At 39.9% G+C, this 17,136-nt stretch overlaps 1 protein-coding gene across 5 annotated transcripts in view; it reads left to right on the top strand.

The window, feature by feature from the left end:
• LOC101827398 (cytohesin 1 interacting protein) overlaps window positions 1-17,136 on the top strand; it is a 62,733-nt gene that overhangs the window by 19,901 nt on the left and 25,696 nt on the right. For 3 of the 5 annotated variants that reach the window (XM_013112584.3, XM_040745369.1, XM_013112582.3), the window contains one exon: window positions 16,439-16,598. The exons of 1 other annotated variant lie outside the window; for it this stretch is intronic. In XM_013112584.3, coding sequence (XP_012968038.1) covers window positions 16,515-16,598 — 84 coding nt within the window. In that variant the 5' untranslated portion in view covers window positions 16,439-16,514. Of the gene's footprint in view, window positions 1-16,338; window positions 16,599-17,136 lie in introns of those variants that run through there. One more of the 5 variants, XM_005068983.4, reaches the window with a different exon arrangement.

The raw sequence follows: 17,136 nt of genomic DNA, 5'->3' as shown, positions 1-17,136 counted from the left end.
TAAAGGATTGATAACCAGGAAGTTTTGTGTGGAATGTATTTATGATTTTTAATTGATTTACAATTATTTTCTTACAAAAACAGCCTTTCTAGGCAACACAAAAAGGAAATATTTCAAAGATTGCCCTCAAATTCTTCCTTTCCAATAGGCCAATGTAGAGAACAAAGACTGTGTCAATGCCTATATGTGCTTTTAAAACTTACTGCCACTATATTAGAATAATGTTACATCTTTTCGGCTTCCCACCTTAGAAATCAAGAGTTCATGGTGAAGAATAGTCTTTAGTGCATAAGATCTCTTTCATGGTCATGCGCTTCTTTTATGTAATAAAAGGATATGATAATTTTTGAGTACACATTGATTATGATCAATTTTGTTGCTTTGGTGTGTTTATTGTATTATTTTATTTTCAGATGGAAATCTGGGTATCATGATCAAATATATTTTCCATTTTCTCTTAATCATTACAAATAATTGAGTTAGATAAAAAAAACTTCTAGATTCACTTAATTGCAAAAGACGTGAAAAGGGGTAACTTGTGTTCCATTTTAGGGCTATTTTCTCTGGACTCCCTCCATGTACCTGAAGAAGGAAATATTTTTTTCCCCTTGCTCTTCTATAATTAGAATTTACCACTGAAGGTTTTTTTTTTTTGTCAGAATAGATGTCAAGTAATTTGGTAGATGTTGTAAAATCAATCAGAGTCTTTAAAAATTTTGTCCTGCCAAGACTGTGAAATACATTTGTACATATTCATTTTTGGATTGATGGATGGGTGACAGGCAGTAGGCAGGAAGATTGAGCGCTAAACGATCCTTGTGTCAGGCTTCAACAATCTTAGCAATCTGATCTGTAGCACATGAAAAGGCATAGGAAAAGAGCAAAGCCAGAAATATGGATGAGAATTTGGTCTTAAGTCAGGAAATAGCAGCTAAGAATTATTTTTACTGGGAGATACAGAAAAATAGTAAAGCTAGAAGGCTGGGACTTTTGATGAATACATGAACCGATTATTTTATGTTTTATTGAAAAGTTACATTATCTTGTGCCTGTTGAACTTGTAGACATTAATTGAAAGAGAATAAGAATGAGTGAAGGTTTGGAAGGCTGATTTTTATTAGGAAAAATGAAAAATAGGTCAAGATGAATTGACAATCTTCTAGTAGACGATAGTATTCTTTGGTGGGAGACAGCTTATGGCTCCTTCCAATGGCCCACTGTATCTTCACACATGTGGCTGCTCCTTTGTCACACTGTCCATTTCAGTCAAATGTGGCATTGCATGAGGAGAATTTAATGTCCTCTCGCATTCTCATCTAGTTGGGACACAAAACAAGAAGAAGTGCAGAATGTCTGGAATCCATCTTGCTGGGGAAATACACCATTTGTAAAGCTGGGGATGAAATGCTCATAGACACTGGGGAGTGTTTCCAATCTGTACCATGGGCATCTGCACAATGCTCATCTCTTTTTCCTTCTCACCGTAATCTTTTGTTTTCACAAGCATGTGCAAACATCATCTCTGAAAAGGAAAGAGTGGAAATAGAAAAATTAATGCAAGTTCAGTCTCTTGTGTGGCATCTACTGGTTTGTTCTCAGCCTGCCCTACTTTCTCTCAAACCTGGCTTGCATACCAATTTGGGGTGTTTCTTTGCAAATCTTGTTAGAGTTTCTGCAAGAAGTAACATGTTGTTTTTTAAGGGAAAAGAATTATAGTTATAAACCTGTATAAAACTTTCAGACTGTTGTGCTTAGAGCAAACAGCACTGAAGTGTATTTCTCTCTGCACCCAAGTCTTTCAGGAGCCCATGGAACGAGTAAATAATTAACTATCTACTGATGGCTTGGAAAATGGCGCAGAGTGCCTTAGGGTGTGTGTGTTGAGCCAGCACTAGATGATCTTCAATGTTCCCTGTATTCCACAAGTTCCAAAGTATCATTTCTGCCCTCAGGGAAATCACATTTCAAAACTGGAGGAAGGAGAAGCCTAGATCAAGCAGAGGTCAGGTGTTTCACTGGAAAACAACAGAAGCTGCCCCACTCCCACCCTGTCTGGGGGTCCCTAACACTTGGAACATTCATTTCAGACAAACGGCATTTTATTTTTGAAGTGTTCATCAGTGTAGGTGGTTTGGTTATCCAGTTTCTTGGAACAGTCAGCTACCTTCTAACAGTGAAACTAACAAGCAACGCCTGGCAAGTGGCCAGCAAGGGACACACCGCAGGTTGGGAAAAGTCCAGAATGCAACTCGTGAGCTGTTTATAATTTAAAGGAGATTCTGACCTTTTAAAAAAGTCAAATCAGATACAGAGGCAGTAAACCAGCGAAAGTGGAAATTCTGGGTATTAACACAGGCAAGGTGACGTCTAGGGAGAAGACTGGTAGCCCTAAGTCCACCTGTGCCTCAATGAGTCAGGGACGTATTCTCAGAGAAGCCCAGCACTTTATGCAAATTTGGGATCAGTAAGGACTATATTAATGACCCAGAAAAAATATCACTGGAGATCTCACCTCAGTCTTCCATGCATTTCTAGGCCACAGGAGAGTCATAGCACACCCCCAGGCCCCTCTGTCTCTTTTCCTAAGTAAACTCTCTAGTGTCCTGTCTTCGTGTCTACAGAATCCAAAGAGGTACAGGGATGTGGATCTACATTCTGCACTCACATCTGAACCTGTGATAGTATCAGTAGCTACAAAATAAATTTAATTGTAGTATATGTGAACTATCAGGGTTTTCCCTACATTTGAGAGAAGGTTCCTACCACAGCTATTCATGACGCTAGTAAGCAGACTACCTATGGGAAGGAAGTCAATAGAGTAGCGAGGACCCCACCCACCTTACCACCCCTGATTTTGCAGGGGAAAACTTGGGCCTGGCATCCATAGTGAGGAGGGAAGGAAACACTCCTTCGTGATCGAGCGTTTGCGTGCTTTCTCTCTATATAAAGCTTTTTGTTGTATGCTATGAGTGAGACAAACTATGGGGCACCAGCATACGGTTCTAAGAATACACAGACAGCTACCATTTAGGGGGGAGGTGCAATAGCATAAGAAAGACTAGGGAATATTAGCCAGCCCCTTCCCTGTAGCTGTGTGTTGTCTTACACACCGACTATGGAGTTGAATGCCATATCCCAGAGAGGAGTGACAGATCGATACAATCTGGCTGCTTCTTCATTCAGTTTCTTAGCTCGTGGCTAAGAGCCAGGGATATATTTTGCTGTCTTTGTTCCGCACCGTACACGTGCTCCCGCAAGCAGCTGCTATGTCTTCCTCTCAGTGCTCAGCTATGATCAGGGTACTTCTGTGAGGTCCTAGCAAGAATTTACATCAGTCCTGGCCAGTAATTACTGTCTCTTTCCAGACACAACTCTGACACGTTGTTCTGCATGCTAATGCTCTAGTGCTGTGGAGTAAGTAGGGTGAGGCTGAAATGTTCCAAAATGCAGTCATAAACCTTGGAGTGGTACTCCAGCAGCGCACCCTCCCAGCCCGGTGTGGTGATGCATGGCAGTAACCCCAGCTTTAGGTTGCCATCCCAGGAGGATCAGGAGTTCAACCCAGGGCTACAGAACATCTTTTCTGAAAACGCCAAAAAAAGAAAGGGGTGAAATGTAAAACGGTCAAGGACGTTTTGCTAATGTAAGATGTGGTGTTTGGATGATTGTACCTGACTTAGGCTCTTATTTACTGATGCCCCAACTATTTAATAACCACATCTGCTTTCCACTTCTTCTGCTCTGTTTACACAACACGCATATCTCGGGGACAATGGAGACGTTGTCTCCTCGTTTTTCCCTAAACATGCCTAGCATTCCTCTACCAAACTGTTGAGTGTCCTGTTAGAGGTACATGCGATACAGTTTGAAATAAAAATTCCTCATTTAGTCTCCTTTATCTGCTCCATCTCCTTCCGCATCTACCCAGAAGCCTCCTTATGAGGTTTAATTAAATCAACTATCCACTTCAAATAATTTTATTTCTTCATTTGTCATCCAAATTTTACAACAGCATCACTTAAGCCTGTGGGGAGGCGTCACATAAATGCATAAAATGAGGTTGCTATCCCTGAGTGGCGATGTTAGCCAGTAAGTGGGGATGTGTCACAGGCAGTGTGAGTGACTCACAGACTGGAGTCTGGGAGAAGCGAAGACACACTGTGTGTTGCTGGTACTGCTGAAGACACTGCAGAGGAGGGGCATTTAAGGTGAGCTACTCACAGTATCTGGACTTTAATAATGAATGGGAAAAGCAGGTTATGGCAGGGAGGAGAGCTTACAGATACTCGGGTGTGATTATCCCAGGTGAACTGACAGAAGGAAGGCTGTCACGTTTTGGAGGAATGAGCCCGTTTGTTTAGAATCAAACTGATAACTGAAAAATTAGGTTAAAAACTTCATTCTGGATGAGTTTGAATGTAAAGATGGGAACTTATAACTTGATTTGATAGGTACGGAGTCACAGTATGTTCAGATGATAACATTAGGAGATGGAAAACTGGGGACACCGAATAGAGGAATACAACTTTGTGGTTTGTTGTTTTATGCTGAAGATCAAGCCTTAAGTATTTCAGAGGAAGTATTGATAAAATATGAGGTCCTATCATATAAAAAGAGAAATCTGAGAAAAATAGGCTGGAAGATTGTATCTGTTGTACAATGGTGCCCCAGACAGACAAGTTCTATATCTATAGTCTCGTGTAGCAACATCTTGTGGCAGGGAGGAGGCTGTGAGCTCTATTCCCTGGATTCTGATGCACACCTTGCCATCTTTATGTTTGTGACATCAGGATATTTCTCATCACCTTTGAGCACATTCATTGTGACTTTTTTCCCTCAAAAATCAAATAGTAAATCAATGGTACACATTTTCATTGATGGTGCCTTATTATCAAGATGGAACATAAAATCTACATTATTAGTCTATTTCAATTTTGCCTTAAAATAGCCATACTTGTTGCAATTAAGTCAAACAGAATATAAATTACATTTAAATACTGAAAACACTATGAATATCATTCGGTGAACACATACTTTGCCCAAAGGAAATAATCACAAAAAATATACTCACCTCCAGAGTTTCAGCACATTATGATTGCACACATCACTACTTACTGAGAACACCGATGAACATGCTTCTCTTTAGTGTCAGAAGGACACAGATCAATGAGACAAAACCAATTTCTCAGGCTAGGCATACATGGGCGGCATTCAGAAGAAGAAAAGGCAGGGGCACTTCATTTGAATAAGGCAGAATATGATGAATCATAGAAGAGAATCCCAGTAGGGTGTTAGGAGAAAGATGAGAAATTTATTGAGCCTGAGAGGATGGGTGCCAACATTGATAAAGTGTATAGATTCAGGTGAACCTTGTGTTGTGAACAAAAGTGAAAAGTTAGGAAGAACACTGCGTGTCCAGGAAAAGGAACAGGGCAGTGTCATCATTGGATGGTAATCTTGGGTGTACTAGATCCTGGTTGTGTCCCTCCTCCACTGGAAAAGGAGAATATAGTACTATCCTTACTGTTAGTATGGGACTAAGCATGTTCTGCAGTTTGCCTAGCAATAGTTATGGTTATTCACTTAGGAGATGCTTACAGAATTCTGTTGAAGACGACTGACCATTGAGAATTCTACCGTTAAACCACTGACTCTCTGGGCTTTGGTTTTTCACCTGAAAATGAAAGATGCTATGCAGTGTGATTAATAAGTTTCTTCTATTGTCCATTTTGCAAATCTAGCTAATATCCTGGTATCTTCTTGTAACTTTAAGTGAGAGAGAGCTAGAGAGCGAGAATGAACAAGTGAGGGATTACTGATTGTATATTTTATTGGAGATATTAATAAATATTACAGATTTATGGAAGGATACATTTTTATTAGTTTGTGTCTCATGGTTAATACTTTGTACTACATCTATTTAATTTATGTTAATCCCACAGGTTGAGAATAAGATCACTACCACCGTTTAAGCCAAATTTGAAGCAAGCTTTCATTTAATAGGTAGATAGGCTCTGGCCAGGTCCATACCCAGGTATCCAGGAAATGGCTCAGAGGCAAGTTTTGCAGTGGCTTAAGAGAGTCAAGCTCATAATTCACTGCATTTACCACAAGATCAAATCAGGGGCAAGTATACATCCTGACATCTTACCTACCTCCAAACTTCCTGCCCAAATGTGACCAAGCACATCTAGTATGGATGAGTCAAACAAACTTGTTTATATGAGTGAAAACATATGGCTATTGTCTCCCATAAACAAGTCTCCACAATTTCAGGAACTATCTATCTGTCCTTGGGCAAGAGGCTTGCAGATCAGAGGTATTTTTTTTCTTGGATCTCTTAGGTACAGTAATTAAAACTTAAAATGTAACTTCGGCTCTCACACTTACTATTTTTAGTTAAATAAAGTTTAAGAATTGTTTCCTGTTTTCTTAAGTCAGGCTTTGTGTTAGATCAAAAATAACTAGAGATGATGAACATACTGCTTTTCATTATATTGTATTTAAATCTTAAGGCAATAAAGATTTTATATCTATTTAAAATTGTAAATAGGTTGGGGAAGAAATAAAATAAAGGATTCCGGTTTTCTAAGAAGTTACCTTATTGCCCATCTGTAGCTCCTTCTGCTACACACACACACACACACACACACACACACACATACACACACACACACACACACACACACACACTTCTAGATTATGGAAACAAAGATGGAGAAGACAAGGCACGTTCCATCAGTTTCTACATGCTGACCCTCTTTGCTGACTCACTTACTATGTTCAAAGACATCCTCTACAAGTGGCAGAGTGACTCCAGCAACAGATGGAGAACAGATTGGAGGGAGGCCTATTTGGAGAAGTCTAAGGGAAAGCTTCCTGGGAGCTGTTCCCTTTTGTATTTGGTTGAACATCTTCCTCCATCTAATTGAGTTGAACTGGTGCCTCTAGTTCATTTTGAATGGAGAGAAAAGACAAGTGAACTAGGATTGGGGGAGCAGTCTTGTGGGACAAAGAAGGAGTACGAAAGCCCCCTAAAGGAGCTGCCTTCTGTGGAAGGGACAGATAGAAGGTCAGACTGATGAGCTGTGGTGTGGTATTAAGTCAGGTATCTACCAAAACAAGCAGGAGCAGGATGGATGGACTAAGGGGAAACCACCCAGACTTCATGTAAGAGTTTTGTTATACCAAGTATCTCATGAAATTCCCATTCTCAAGCCTTAAGTTGCTTTCTAAGAAGTTGCTTTCTAAAGACTTTCCCAATTCTTCAGGGTCAACTGCCCATACCCAAGTACAAGGGTGAGGTTATGTGAAAAGTGAGTCTGAGGGGAAGAGTTAGGGGAAGAGATAGAAACTACCCTCACTTGTTAATCTTGAGTTTCTATGAAAGATTTGGTTTTGAAATGTAACCGTGTGAGTGTGGAGAGGAAGAAAACAAGTAATAAATGACTTAAGAGACAGGCAAACAAGCATACATACAGACAGACAGATACACACTCTGTGTATATCGCTCTCTCTCCCTCTTTCACTCTCTCTCTCTCTCAAACACACACACACACACATACACACAAACACAGAGAGAGCGAGAGAGACACACACACACACAGAGAGACAGAGAGACAGACAGACAGACAGAGAGAGAGAGAGAGAGAGAGAGAGAGAGAGGCCATTATAAAACAATCAATTGGTTTTCATAGCCTAGGTCAGTGTCCTTTGCCTGTGATTTCATTCCCTCCTTTGCTGTTATTTTGCAGAGACCTGGTTAGACCTTTTTAGAGGAAGAATTTTTCTTGATTGGAAAAAGGTAATAAAAGGACGAAAAAAAAATGTTTGCCAACCAACACACCAGGCAGTCACTGGATAAGACAATAATTAACATTAGTAAACATAACCCAAAGGATGAAGACTTTTATAAAACCAAGAGATATCAAAAAATGTATCCGTGAATGACTGAATTTGAAAGCTGATTTAGGTGTGTAGATGACAGCATGTATGAGAGGTTTAAACCTTCTTCAGCAGAAACTCCGGCAAGCAACTTTCTCTTTTCCTTCTCCTCTGTCACCAGTGACAACTGGGATTATCAGGTCACCTTGCATTTTTTTATCTTTCTTCATGTCTGTCTATGTTAGTGTTCGTATTTTTTTCTTAGAAAAAAAAAAAAGGCAGCTTCACACCACACCTGTCATTCTGCTGCATTTGCTTTAAGGGTCTGGATCAGCACATGAATTCCACAGAGTTAAACCACCAAAAATCATTTAAGCACACCCCATATGATACACAATTAAAACTTTAAATGCTTTGAAGTTACAAAGAACCCCACAAAAGTCATCCTTGGATTGTCTTTGCAGATAGAGGGGTTTGTCAGGACTCTTAAAATTAGATTTACAGGTTACATACTTAATTTCATACAATGACATCAAATGACATATTTTCCTACCCAAAGTATCTAACTGCCCATTTATTTGCAAATTTTCTCGTACTGTATATCATCAAACTTTTTTATATCTGGTAGGTAATATTAATATTTCCCATTTAAATGTTCTACTTCCTGTTTCACTAATAAGATTAAACACTGACAAATCTATTGGTGATTTATATTTCTTCACTAAATTATATGTTCACTGCATTTTGAAAAATACTTTTCTAAGAAATAGCATCTGAGGCACTCTATTTACTGTTTCCTTTTATCACTATTATTCTTTTTCCAATTATGTGGACTGAACTCGTGGCCTTGCACTTTTCAGCGAGTCAGCAGAAGCCCCAACCCACACACTCCATTAATTATAACCGCTAAGTAATTGTTTCTCACGAGTAATACCTGTCTGGCTCCTAGTTTTCAGCCTTGTCTATCATAGTTTTCCCTGGATAGAATTTTCTCATCTATGTGCTGTTGATATCTCTGAGTTTTAAGACTTATGTAGGAAAACCATTCTCGACCTTATCTTATTGAAATACTCTATATTTTCTGTGTCATATATTCTAAATATTTACATGTGACTGCTAAATTATTAGGAATTTACTCAGTTACTTATTTATACCCAAATAGGTCCTAAGTTTATTTATTAAAGGGTCTATTATTTTCCTAATAGGGCAAAGTCACTTGATTATATAAGTTTGTATATATTCTTGGGTATGTTAGGGGATTCTCTATTCATTTGACAGCACTTGATAATATTCTTTTTCTTGATCTCATCTATCTAACAATGCAGCTCTGAGTTACATGGTATTACTCAATACTCATGAGACCAGTTTCCTAATGCCTCTCCTTACCTCTATACACCAACATTATTATTTTGCAGTTTATCTTGACTAGTCTTAGGCCTCTTCTCTTTCATATAACTGTAGAATTTTTGTTAAATATTATAAGCAAAATCTATGGATTAGCACCCTGAATTTTTTAGAACATTTGAGGATTATTGTGGCAGCTGAAATTGTGTTTTAATTACTGTACCTAAGAGTACCATTAAAAAAAAAAGATAACAAGCCACATGTTTTCTCTCATGCAAACAAGATTACTTGCCAGGTGGTGGTGGCACATACCTTTAATCCCAGCACTTGGGAAGCAGAGGCAGGCAGATCTCTGTGAGTTTGAGGTCAACCTGGTCCACAGAGCAAGTTCCAGGACAGGTTCCAAAGCTACAGAAAAACTCTGTCTCGAAAAGCCATTTTAAAAATATTGTTTGACCCAACTGTACCGGATGTGCTTGATCACATGTAGGTGGGAGGTACATAGGCAGGAAATATGTCAGGATGTGTGTGTGCCCCTGATTGGATGGAGGAAGGAGGTGTGCAGAGAGGAAGCATGTCAGGATATATGCTTGTTGCTGGCGGGAAATACATAGCCTCATGGACTTACCTTTATAAGCATCTATAAAAATCTGACTTGGCCAGTATTTAACTAAAGATTATTTGAAATTCTGGTCGAAATTGTGATAGTGGCCTTATTCTTGCCTGGTAGGATTAACAAATAAGTGTGCTTATATGACAGCCTCTGCTCGTGGGAGTGCAGTCTATGTTTCCCTCAGTGTAGACTTTATAGTCACCAATAAAATTTAAAAATGCTTGTTTACGATGTTGTAGCTGTTCAAGATAATAGTTCTTTTACACACTATTTTAAGTCTCTTTATAATGCAATGTAACAATGAAATAATTTTAACAAGTATAGCAAGCATTATAAAGTATCATATGTAACAATTGCTGTTATATAGACAACTTGCCATCATATTTTATTTTTGCATCTAATATTTTGGAAAGTTTGTTCTTCCCTTCATTGAAATGATTCATACTATGCTGACTAGGCTGGCTTTTCCTCCTGGGATCATGCAATCCTCCTGCCTCAGTGTCCTGAGAGACTAGAATTACTAGACTGTACCACCATGCCCAGCTAACTGCTCTATAATAGCTGTCTGTCTTTGGGAAGATAGTCACAAGAGCCTAGAATCACTACTTTATTTGTGTGCATGGAGTACAAGACAAACAACTGTCAAAAACACTGAACTTTCAGTATTTAGCATACATCTGTAGGTATTTTAAGCTAGATTAGATTAATTGTTTCTGTTGAAACCTAAAAGTACAATTAATATTTATAGTGCCTCAATGTCTGCCTGAAAGGCGGTTGGATGCCACAAGTCTGTCTTTGCTAAGCAAACATGGTTCCATTCAGCTCGGGTCAAACTTGGCAGATGCATAGAAAAGATGATTCTAGAAAAGTTTTAGAGAAACTCAATCAGGTTTGTTTTAACTGACGGTGACACTGTTTGCTTTGTCTCTTTATTGAAAGAGATTTCGTTTCCCTCCACGCCCTCCAAAAGAGAGCCATGCCTATGGAAATTGGGGGAGCTGCTCATGGCTTGACACTCTGTTACAGAGGAGTGAATAGACTATTGTTCTTCACACACTGGGAGCAGGCTCCTTTCTGTCTTCTACAGGCCTGCTGTTTTCCCATGGCTTTTATTTTTATCACCTAAGTAAATTATGCAGTATGAAGGAATAGAGCACAAAGGGATTCACAGTAGAACTACTTCGGGTCACGGCCAGTCTGGAAGTCAGAATTGGATGTGTGCTCCTATCGCCTTGTTTCCCTCATTGGCAGGAAATTTAAGGAATTTCCTTTCATCTGGAAAGGAACAGCTTCAAGATTACTCACTGACTGCCTCTACAACCCCAGACAAGGCTTGTGCACTACCGGATAATTTTGGTTCACACCTGTAGCCATACACAGGCAAAGAAGGTAGCTTTTAAGACTTGTGCACATCTCTGCTCCAAGTGAGCCACACATACCTCTTTGCACTGACAGCATGACTTCTTACAGACCTGTTTCTGCCACACACACCCACTGCTGTGCACATGCCCTCTAAGCTGAAGCAGGGAGGAACGGAACTTTAATAAAATCATCAGTGATGTTGCTCTGTGATAAGTGAGTGAATGGGTGTGGAAAGACATCTATTTTTACACTTGAAGACAGAGTTAGCTCACCTGATTACTGCAAGAAAAGCTCATCTTGATAAGACAAATGCCTCAGATGAATTTAGGGGCCTCTCTAGGGTGATAATACGGTCCACGCATAGCTTCATGAGTAAGTGAATTGAGCATGAGTAGGTTAGAAAATTGTTTCCTTGTTTGCATATTAAGAACATTCTGTTAATTATTATTGATGTTAGGGTTAACATTTTCTCTTCTTTGTTTAAATATGTGTTGGTAACTCTAATGGTATGCTTCTCCACACTATAGTCAGAGAGCTTTAATGAGCTGACTCTGTTACTTTTCTTCCTTGAACTGGCTACTCTCTAGGGACAGTCTTTGCAGTACAATCTTAGGTTGCCCTTTTATGAAGATGAATACTTATTTTTGTTTTGAGAATGGTATGTAATTCCCATTGATTCAGGGGAAAGGGAAATATCAATCTGCCCAAGCCAGTCATTAAGCTAGGGAAATAAGTGTGCTAGAGACGTGACACAGTGATGAGGAGCACTTGCTACTTTTCAAGAGGCCTAGAATTCAGATCTCAACAACCACACTGGGCTATTCACAACCTCCTGTAACTCCACTTCCAGGAGATCTGACACCCTCTTCTGGAACCTGCATGAAAGTGCATGCTTACACACACGCACACATACACACACACACACACACACACACCTCAAAAAATTTTTTTAAAGCATTAAGATGATTTGTATGTTCAAAAAGCAAAATAAGAAATTGTACAAAATTAAATTTACTTTCTGCAAATTCAAATACACAATAGTCCACTTTCATCTATGTGGCATTGACTCAGGTCTTACTTATTGTTCAGGAAGCCAAACAAAAGCTTCCTGTATAATAAAAGCATAAAATAAGACAAAACACTATGGTATTCGAGGAAGCCAAATAAAGTCTTGAACAGATGTCACAAAGCCAGAATGAAAGCCTAACTAGAAGGCTGTGGAAGTCTCCTCACTCAGTACCCACTCACTTCTCTTTCATGTTCATGTGAGTAAATAGATATACTGAACTAACAGGGATACAGAAATTTAGGAACTGGCTCTGATGTTGCTCTGTGAACACGTCTTGCTGAGTTCCTACAGGGGCTCACATGCAGTTCAACTTAGTGTTCTGTAAGGGTGATGAGGGCCCTCTGCTTCATATGTGGACACTGGGCAGTTGACAGGCAAACTCATGTGGAGTTAAGGTTGTTTGTTCTCAGCGTTCCCTTTTGAGTTCTTTTCACTAGTAATAGTTTATTTTGTACTGTGTGTTACACATGGGCTCTTTAATCTGTTTCTCCTAAGTGCTCGGTTTAAATATGTGGAAACTGAGGTTTAGTGTGTATATGAATCAGCTCAGGCTGCTAGAAAATGACCAACATAGCAAATCCCATAGTATAAGATGCACCATACACTGGTGGCTGTACACAACAGATGTTTTTGTTTTCAGGGTTCTGGGGGCTTCAAAGTCCAAGATCAAGGTGCTTGATCCACTTGATACTGTGGATCTCTTCCTGCCTTTAGATGCTTGCTTTCTTACTGTGCCCACATGGAAAGAGACTTCTCTGATGTCTGTTAGACCAGGGTTCCACCCTGTTGACCTCAGATGACCTTGATTACCTCTTTACCCAGTGACAGTCTACACTGGAGGTTAGGGCTTCAACAGCTGCACATGGTGGAAACACTCTTTAGTATCTATTCTTAAACCATGAAAGTCAGAATTTGAATCTAGGGCATCTGGCATCAGAGCAGTGGAGTCAATATTCTTGTTGTTTTCATAGAGGGTTAGCAGGCTGACCACAGTTTCTTGAAGAACTTCCTACCTTTCTGTCTGTGTTCTGGAGTCAGCACATCTTACCTGCCTCTACTAAATCTTCCCATGTCCATCAGGGTTCACTTCATTTATACTAAGGATGGATTTCTACATATAAACAAAATACTCCATGTAAGAGGATTGGTTGCCTCTAGACAATGGAAAGTTAGGTTTTGGAGTACATGGCAGGCAATCTTTTAAAGAGATCTGTTCTCACACTCGGGGCATCCTTAAGGAGCACAATAGTTGCTTTGGAATGACTTCCTTCTTTTCTTTCTTTCTTTCTTTTTTCTTTCTCTCTGTTTCTTAGGTTGGTTTAGGAAATTACTGCTTAATTAATTTTAAAAATATAATTCCTTTCTTATTTTTATTGACAGACATTTCTTTCACAATTTTTGCATATAAAACATAAATATAGAGTTAAAAGATGTTTTTTGATCATAAGAAAGTGAGAGAACATGATGGATTGACATAGAAGCAGTCTTTATGTGTCTAGATATGACTCACATATAGTATTTCGGTCTTAAAGGAATGATCTTAAAAAATAAGATGGGCCCCTTCAGAGATAAGTGAGAAAAGAACTCGGATGTCTCATGGACCCCAAACTGATAGCTGAGAGGCCAGCATGGGACTGATCCAGAGCCCCTGAACATGGGTGTCAGTGAGGAGGCCTCAGCAATCTATGGGGCCTCCAGTAGTAAGTCTGCATTTATCCCTGGAGTACAATGGACTTTGGGAGCCCATTCCACGTGGAGGGATGCTCTCTCAGCCTAGACACATGGGGGAAGGCCTAGGCCCTACCCTAGATGATATGACAGATTTTGGGGATCCCCCATGGAGGGCCTCACCCTCCCTGGGGAGCAGAGAGGAATGGGGGTTGGGGGGACTGGTGGCGAGCGGGGAAGGAGAGGAGGGAGAGGGAGCTGGGATTGACACGGAAAGCAGGCTTGTTTCTAGTTTAAACAAAAATAAATAAAAAAAAAGAACTCGTGATGTGTCCATTTTGTCCCATGTGAGGCACACCCGAGCCCTGCATGGTGGACAGCTTGACTAAATCATCTTCAGCATCCCCTCCTCACAGTAATGTAGAGGCTGAAGGGGGATAGGAAGCAGGCACTCACTATACTCCGAAAGTAAATCCTAGAGGACAAAAAACAACAACAAAGAACTTCTGGAATCTAAATAGTAAAACACCTGTGTGAGACAACAATGTGAGGAAAAGCTACATTGTCATTGAGAGATTGGTGCTTTACTGCATTGTATTACAATTGGCACTTCTGATCAGGATGTAACTTACAATATGTAATGCCATGCTGTATTACAATTGTTACAATATGTAAGGCTTGACACAGGCCTTAAGAGTTAGAACAGAGAGCAGAGCCATAAGAACTGGCCAGTTCACAAACACATAATCAGCGGGTGTAAGCTGACTGATGTGTTATGGGCAGGGAGCAGACCTACCTTTGCCTGATATTTATATTCATGGAGTATGCAAGTAAGTATACTTATTAAATGACTCAGCTTGTTAAATGCATTTCATAACTCATATAGTGAAAAATGCTTCCTCGTTTCTCCAGTTAATCATTAAGGTCTGTAGTCCACAGGCTAATATCTTGTAACACTGAACTCATATAATTTTAGTTTCCATCTATAAATCTAGGCTTGATTTGAAATTGTTTTGAGATACTAACACACTTACCCAACTGTAAAATTTCTAGAGGACAAAGGATTCATGTTATCCATTAATTGTGTTACATGCTCCATAACTTCTCTAATATCCCTTTCTAACACACACACACACACACACACACACACACACACATTTGTAGTATGCACTTACATAGGTGCACTTGCACTACATGAATACTTTTATGATCCATTGTTTAGCTACTGAAGTCACTGCCACTCCCTCTTGAATTATACTTCCCTGTCCCTTAAAGGGGTGTGTTTGTAAATTCTGACTTGTGTTTTGTATGTTTTGGTGGACACCACTTTGTTTCTATCTTAACACAGTCCCAACAGTAAGGAGTCATGCGATGGTATGGCTTCACCATTTCCTTACTTGACTCCCTCTTTAGATTAACTCTGAAGACTTTATAATTCACATTGGGCAAGTTCTGCTTGAGCTGAAATCACCTTGACTTCTAGAACACACATTCCATTCTAGCTGGAAGCTTTTCTAATTCTTGTAAACTGTGCTAGTGACCTTCCAAATGACTGTTAGATGCATGTTTGACTTCTGTGCTGTTTAAAACTTCTCCTTTTTTACTTTTGTTTTGATTCTACCTTCGACTTTCCTACTCTGCTTCTCTGCGAAACAAGTTCTCTACAAATGACTCAAATTAAAAAAAAAATTAAAACAGCAACTGTTTTCAAGTACTCTGTGATAGCACACTGCAACAATGGGGCATCCTGTGCTATCTTAGCTTGCCTAGTCCCTTCTTGCCCACCCATTATTTCCCACAATGCTGAAGCTATGTTCAGTCCCTGATATGACAAACATTCTGCACTGTATATGCTGCCTTTCGCTACCTCATTATGCCCCTAAAGATGATGGATAATTTAAGTAAGGGCAGAGCAGAATAAAGGCAACCAGGTGGACATCAAGGGGCTACAGCCCAAGCGATAGATTGTCTTCCTGATGAACTTTAATGGATTAGGGTGCACTTCAGGGAAGGAATACTACAAGGACTTTAAGGAGAACAGTATGACCAGCATGTGTGATGCTTACACATGTATTGTGTGCAGTCTACCTTGTGCACTTGTGGAGAGGAAACAAACGACAAAACTTGAGCAAGGTTCTTTTTCCTTTCTTTTTAAAAGTGAAAAATTCTGTTTTGGATACACCTAAGTATAGAGTATCAAATTCTAAGTGTTCTGGTTGTTGGAGGGAGAACAAAGCAAACTGATCTCCCCCATCCCTGCCTTTTTTAATTGTGAAAAAGGAGCATGAGCCTCTCTCAGGAGCCCTTGGGAGTGGGAGTGAACTCCTAGATAGGGTTTGTGTAACTGTACCTCAAACCACAGTAGTCACGTGGGTCCTCTCTGCTTTGCTACTTTTTTGTCTGCGTGAGAGGGTTGTGCATTTTGCTTCCCCCATCCTGCAAGGCCGCTGCAGCATGTGCTGGCGGGATTAATCTTTGTGCACAATGTCTTTGCAAAGGCTTCTACAGCAGCAGAACGGCAATGGCAACTTGGAGTACTATGTTGACTCTGTGTACAGCTCCTACTCCACACTCATGGGACCACTCACGATGGAAGACAGCAGAAGGGTTCAAATGCTGGCAGACACTGTGGCTACTTTGCCTCGGGGACGAAAGCAGGTATGATAGCCCTTCTGCTAGAATATTCATGTTTGTCTGACTACTGCCGAAAGTGGTGCTTGCTCTTGCCTGTGTGGCTCCATGAATTCCTTGACTCCTGGTCTCACTCCCCAACCTTAATAGGCATTTTGGTTCTTATTCAAAAGAGAATTTCTTTTCCCCTTTGATGACAGCCTCTGCCTACTAAGTCAATTCACTTAGGAGTTAATTAATGACTGAGCGAGTATGTGTGAGGAAGGAGGTGACAGGTCCCAAAGAGATAGAGTAGCAGTCCGGAGATGAAAACAACAGTCACTTTAAAAAAAAAAAAAGTAAAACTTAAGTATTTCTTTTTAGTTTAAGGATGTGCTCAACTTAATGAAACTTTTTGAGCACAACAAACTTGAAGATTGTTAATAGGAATGCATCCAGCACCATCAGGCTTAAGCCCTCTGTGTCTCTGTTGACTCTCTCCCTTCTAGTCTTACCTCCACGCCTTGGTAGTCCTATTAGTTCCCAATCAAGAGAAGATGTCTCCTGAAACACAAAGGTTATCATC

Source organism: Mesocricetus auratus, unplaced genomic scaffold (assembly GCF_017639785.1).
Source record: "Mesocricetus auratus isolate SY011 unplaced genomic scaffold, BCM_Maur_2.0 Super-Scaffold_100004, whole genome shotgun sequence".
NCBI lineage: Eukaryota > Metazoa > Chordata > Mammalia > Rodentia > Cricetidae > Mesocricetus > Mesocricetus auratus.
This window is presented reverse-complemented; position numbering and strand designations above follow the sequence as displayed.